Source organism: Bison bison, unplaced genomic scaffold, assembly GCF_000754665.1.
Source record: "Bison bison bison isolate TAMUID 2011002044 unplaced genomic scaffold, Bison_UMD1.0 scf7180017864144, whole genome shotgun sequence".
Lineage (NCBI taxonomy): Eukaryota > Metazoa > Chordata > Mammalia > Artiodactyla > Bovidae > Bison > Bison bison.
Window position 1 is genome coordinate 489,735 of NW_011494716.1, and position 6,063 is coordinate 495,797.

Consider the following 6,063-nt stretch of genomic DNA (forward strand, 5'->3'; position numbering starts at 1 on the left):
GGGGGGCGCCCCCTGGCCGCCAGCCAGTAGGGAAAGGAGCACCTCGGTGCGACAGCTGCAAGGGACTAAATCTGGCCAATAACCTGAACAAGCTTGGAAGCCAACAACTCCTCCCGCAGCCTGCAGACCAGAGCCCTGACAGTCTATGCCCTTGGTTTCAGCCTGGTGAGACCCTAAACAGGAACCCGGTTGAGCCCACCCAGAGAGTTGTGATGTAATAAATTAGTGTTTAAGCTGCTGTGTTTGTAGTCATCTGCCGTAGCAGTAGAAAACTCATATTTTGCCCCACTGTAGTGAAGGTGCCCCAGGAGGCAGGTGGCGGCCACCAGACCTGCCCTTCCCATGCATTCAGGAGTCTGGGGCACTTGGCATCATCCCCTCTACCAAGAGGGGCCCCCAGGTAGGCGTGGCCGTAGCTTCTGCTGTCCTTAGCTTTTTCTGCCACTCCCCCATTCCGTGCCCTGTGTGGGTCTGGGGCTTCCCAGCCCAGGACCTCCCTTCCCCGCCTGCACCTGGAGACCGGCCTATGCCCTTTCAGCTCCCTGACCACCCTCACGTTCTGGCACCTGGTATCCTCGCCCCTCTCTGCCATCTCACCCCCAGGCCAAAGGTCATCCGTCTGTATAGACAGAGCTCAGTTTCTACAGCAACAGAAGGAACAAGAACCTGAACGAAACCTAGAAACTCCAACCTTCAGAAGTGACAGGAGCAAGGGGGGCAGGGGGGCAAGGAAGGCTATCCCTGAAGGGGCAGCCTGGCTGGACGGGGCCAAGTGTGGCTGCCCCACGCAGGCCTGAGCCGTGGCTCCCTCCTTTTTTTTTTTTTTTTTTTCCTGCCACTCCATGTGTCTTATGGGATCTTAGTTCCCCAACCAGGGATTGAACCCATGCCCTCTGCGGTGAAAGTACTGAGTCCCTACCACTGGACCGCCAGGGAACTCCCCCTCCTTTTTTTTCGTTTTCTCCCAGGGGAAAAAGTGACTGCAGCATGTGGTCGCTGCTGGGCCAGACCTGGCTGGGAGAGAGGGTGGGTCTGTGAACAGCGAGGGAGCTCCAGGCTGCCGCCTCCCCTCTAGGCTGCCCATTGGGGGCAGAGGCTGGCTGTAGCAGGCCAGGCGAAAGGCTGTGAGCACATCGCAGTGGGGTCCTAGTAGCCCTGGCTGGGCAATGCTGGCTGTCCTCCCATCCTGCCCTCAGCCTGGGGCCCGCCAAGAGAATATCCTCAAGACACCTCCCAAGGCATTGAGACCAGAACAAGCCAGGGACTGAGAGCCAGGATGCCTCAGTCTTGGGCCTGCCATGATCAAAGTAATGGGTCCCCATTCAAAGCTCAGTGTTTCTTATATATATATGTAATTTATTTCTGTATAATTTATATATTTTATTTATTTATTTAAATTTTGGCTGTGGTGGGCGTTCATTGCTGTATAGTCTTTCTCTGGTTGGGGTACTTGAGCTTCCCCTTACGGTGGCTTCTCTTGTTGCAGAGACGGGCTCTAGGGCACGGTTGTGGCTCTCGGGATCTAGAGAGGACAAGGGCTCAGGAGTTGTAGTGCAGGCTACACTGCTTCTCTGTGCCCCACAGGCTCAGTGGCACAGCACCCTGTGCCGCTGCATCCCGCCCATCAGCAAGGTCAGTGAGGCCGAGGGGGTGTGTGACAGGTGGACCTGGCCCAGCATCCGTCTCACGCTGCACCCCGTCCCCACAGGCCTCAGAAAGCCAGCCTGACCTACCAGGAGGGGCTTTCAGAGTAGTCCTGAGAACCACCCTTGCCGGGGACAGGATGCTGGGCTCCTGTCCATGCAGGTATTTTTTAGCCGTTCACCTGCTCCGGTTGGTAGCGCTGCGGCCAGATGGCCCAGCCTCTCAGAGAAGTACTGATGCACCTGTTTCCCCATCTGTGATCTGACCTGGTAACATCTGCCCCGTTATGGCTGTTGGGAGAGTCAAAATGACTCAGTTCTGCCCAGCAAGCACGCGGGTTGTGCCAGGCATTGGTGGGCTCTCAACTGATCTCTGAACACTCGGAAGGTGTTCCCATTTCATGAATGGAGAAACAGGCCCCGAGAGACTAGGTTATGTGCCCCACGACCCACAGCAGGCAAGAGGTGAAGGCAGATTTGAATCTGGGCCGTCAACTCAAATTCCACAGTGAGTTATGTCACTTCCCTTATAGAAAATAGTTGTAAAATGCTGCCAATGAAAGACACACTAGTAGCTAGCAGTGATTGACAATTACTATTTATTTATTTTTAATATGTGTTTTGTTTATTTGGCTGTGCTGGGTCTTAGCTGGGTCTTTGGCTGATGTGGGATCTAGTTCCCTAACCAGGGAATCAAACCCAGTGCGTGCGTGCTGAGTCACTTCAGTCGTGTCCAACTCTTTGTGACCCCATGGACTGTAGTCTGCCAGGCTCCTCTGTCCTTGGGATTTTCCAGGCAAGAATACTGGAGTGGGTTGCCATGCCCTCCTCCAGGGAATCTTCCCGACCCAGGTATAAATCTCTTATATCCCCTGCATTGGCAGGTGGTTCTTTACCACTGAGCCACCTGGGAAGCCCCCAGCTCCCTGCATTGGGAGCACACAATCTTAGACACTGGACCATCAGGGAAATCCCTGACAATTGCTATTTATTAATAACATTTTAAGAAATTTAAATACAGCAAAGGAGAAGGTCCACCAGCCGAGATCCTACATGCTTAGTTTAGAAGCCCGGGAGAGTTTCCATGGTGAGCTTTGAGTGGTTGAAGCAACAGGGCAGAAAGGACCGGGGAGGACTTCCTGTGCAGGGAAGCAAGAGCAGCTGGCCAGCTGCCTCACCTGCCATCTGTAGGAGGGTCTGCACCCAGCTAAAGAGCTGGGGGCTGGGGGTTGAGCCTCTACACCTCCTTCAAGCCTCTCCTGACCCCATTCTCCCTGCAGGAGGCGTCACTGTACTCATTGACACGAGGACGGAAGTTACCTCCTGCAACCAACCACCCAGCACAGCACCATAGGGTACACAGAGATCCCATGTGAGGGGAAGGGCTGCCTTGAGGCCTAGAGAGGGAGGAGACCCAGGAAGGAAAGGGGCTTCAGAGGACTCCTGAGGAGCCAGAAGTCAGAAGTCAAAAATTATAACTATGGCTATAGCTTAGGGAACATCTATATTTATTGAGTGCTAACTCTTGGTGATATTACCCAAAAGCTGGGTTTGCTTCTTGGTGGGTATTGAGCAAAAACATACTTACAACCAAGAAGTAAGGATTTATATTATTTGCGGCAAGTGAGGAGAACACTTTGGGTATCTCTTCCAAAGCAGTGTCTCCCTGGACAGCAGCATTGGGGGAGTTTTAAGCTAAGGGTACATGCACATTCACAAAGGGGGTTGCATTGAGGCCAGGCTTAGATCACAAAATTAGATCACATTTTGGCCCAGGCCAAAAATGGCTTCTCTTCTGTCAATAAAACCACACCAGTTTCTCTTTCTCCAGGGACACCCCCCACCCCATCTGCTTACAGTAATGCTCCACAAACTACAACAGCTATTCTGCCACTTCAGAGAGGTGGACACTGGGCTTGGTGAGGTTAACTGCCCAAGGCTGCACACTCAGTGCCAGAGCAAGGATTTGAATCTCAGCGGGTCTGAGCCTAGAGTCTGCTTGGCTAGCCAGCAACCTGATTCAGGGCCAAAGCAGCATCATCTTCATGTTCCACCCACTCTAAAGAATTATCCATTTGTGGCCTCAGTAACTGCTGAGCTGTTCAGCATCCAGGATCATCACTGGCTCATTTCTCATTGGGTGCCACAGCATGCGTCTCTGGCACATGCCAGCAGCGACCCAGATGAGATTCTCCTTCTCCCTGAGAGAGGTTGCGAGAAAAGCCTCCTTGCCTTGCTCTAGCGTAACTGCCATTTGGGACACAGGAAAGTGTCCAAGGAGGAAGCCCTAGGCTGTTAGTAGGGATGAGGGGTGGCCAGACAGGGAAACCAAGTCCACATGCCCTTCCGGATCCAGAGTAGACCTGGGCAGAAGAGTAGGTAGGTGCCCAGGGCACCCTCTGCCTGGGAAGACTGAACACCAACTTTGGCCATGCATGGTGCTTCTAACAAGTTAGGCTGTTCAATGGCCTAATTAGTTATCGAATGGAAGTCCTACTGCTTGCCACTCACAAAATCAATTACATACTCACAAATGTTGGTGGCAAAAGAAAAGTACTTTTAATCAGAATGCTGGCAATCTGGGGAGATGGTGGACTCAAACTCCCCCAAAAACTTTTAAAGGGAAGAAATCTCAGTTAGTCCTTGAGATCTGGAGTCAGAATTGTCATGAAACTGTTTACCTCAGATTGGAACTTGAACCCATGTACTGGGGCTCCAAATAAGCCAAAACGTTGCTTGGGACTTGAACTCACAAGATTGGGACTTGAACCCAGCCAAAACCAATAGTCTTCCAACTGAAATCACAGACCTGGTTTCAAGACCTAATGAACCTCGTATCAGAAAGACTTCAGTGAGACACAAAGTGGTAGCTAAGAAATGTATTTATTCAGAAAGAAACAACACTCCATAGCGAGCAGGGCATCGCAGAGGGTGAGTGTTGTGGTCTTGATATACGGTGTAGTTACCTTTTATGGGTTGGGTAATTTCATATGCTAATATGTTAGTGTTAGTTGCGTCTGACTCTGCGACCCCATGGACCGTAGCCTGCCAGGCTAGTCTGTCCATGGGATTCTCCAGCAAGAATACTGGAGTGGGTTGACATTTCCTACTCCAGGGACAGGCTAATGAGTGGGAGAATTATTCCAACTATTTTGGGGAGGGGGTGGAGATTTCCAGGAGTTGAGCCACTGCCCACTTTTTGGTCTTTGAGGGTCAACCTTTGAGGTCTTTGAGGGTCAAAGTGTCATGGTGGCTCACATTAGCTTGCGCCTGTGTTACAATTAGTTTATACTGAGACGCAAGGTCTAGTCAACTTGACTTGTCTGCCATCTTGGACCCATTTGGTTCTAATCAGTTTATGTTACGCCCTCTGGTTATGTCATTCTTTCAAAGCTTGTGCCCTGCCTGCTTCCCTCCTGTTTCACCCACGTAGTTAACTTCTTGTGCTCTTCCTCTAGAGGCTATCTTGTTCATAGTTTGTTCAGATTACTGAATTAGAGACTAGAGAAGCAATCCAGTCACCTGCTGAAGTCTTCATTTCTCCTTTTTTGATCTGCAGAAATAACTAATACGGCAAGATATTGTGCGATTAAAATTTCGTAAGGTGTGCTTAGCCCAGGGATGGGTAAAGCATGGTTTCAAGGAAGGGATGTGTGTGCTGGTTCAAAACTTGTTTACAATTTAGCTTTGCTAAAGTGACAAGAAAAGGAGCTTCCTGCTGAGGGCAGTTTCCTGCAAAGAGCTGCTTTCACACTGCCTCACACCAACAACAGCATCCAAAGGTCCTTATAGGACCCGCTAAACTGGTTTAAATAATCCTAAAGCCCCGCAAAACTGGTTTAAATAATCCTCACAACCTAGGCTAGGGCGGGGAAACAGTACAGTTTTCTGATACGGTGGCCGAAAGATCCAGAATTTAACACCTCCTCAAAATGGCTACCAGGGAGTCCCATAATCATGAGTCAGACTACCAGGTCTGACTGTGATGAATACAGGTCTATGGCGGCCCAGGTCTCTCTGTGTTGTGACTGTCTTGGTGCCGCGATGACCAAGACATATCATTCATACACTCTCCTTGGCGCGTGAGGCACCCTACACTTGGGAAGTTCAGCCCTGTATTCCCTGCAAGAAGGATGGACCTGCGCCCAGGCATCCGCCTCACTGCATCAACACGGGGACCTCGCCTTTGCCACAACCAAGATGGCTCCACCGCCCAGAGTCCCTCCCGCGCTCGGTCCCCGCCCGACTCCGACCTCCTCCATCACTCCGCCAACCGGCCCCGCCCGCGCCACGGCGCCAAGATGGCGGCCAGACACTCGGTCGGAGCGCCCCCTTGGCGGATTACTTAAAATGGCGGCACGGGGCGGGGCCGTCGGGCGCGGGGTACGCTGGGGCCGGCGCGCGGGCTGCCGGGAACGGG

At 51.9% G+C, this 6,063-nt stretch overlaps 2 protein-coding genes across 2 annotated transcripts in view; both read left to right on the forward strand.

Moving 5' to 3' along the window:
- The window catches only part of LOC104988968 (putative serine protease 41), a 21,217-nt gene extending 19,489 nt beyond the window's left edge, over positions 1 to 1,728 (forward strand). Inside the window, exons 11-13 of the mRNA XM_010840473.1 lie at positions 162 to 165; positions 969 to 1,026; positions 1,585 to 1,728. Of these exons, the coding sequence (XP_010838775.1) occupies positions 162 to 165; positions 969 to 1,026; positions 1,585 to 1,728 (206 nt within the window). The remainder of the gene's footprint in view (positions 1 to 161; positions 166 to 968; positions 1,027 to 1,584) is intronic.
- Positions 1,729 to 5,776: 4,048 nt separating this feature from the next.
- TCEB2 (transcription elongation factor B (SIII), polypeptide 2 (18kDa, elongin B)) overlaps positions 5,777 to 6,063 on the forward strand; it is a 4,505-nt gene continuing 4,218 nt past the window's right edge. Inside the window, exon 1 of the mRNA XM_010840474.1 lies at positions 5,777 to 5,979. Within this exon, the coding sequence (XP_010838776.1) occupies positions 5,777 to 5,979 (203 nt within the window). The remainder of the gene's footprint in view (positions 5,980 to 6,063) is intronic.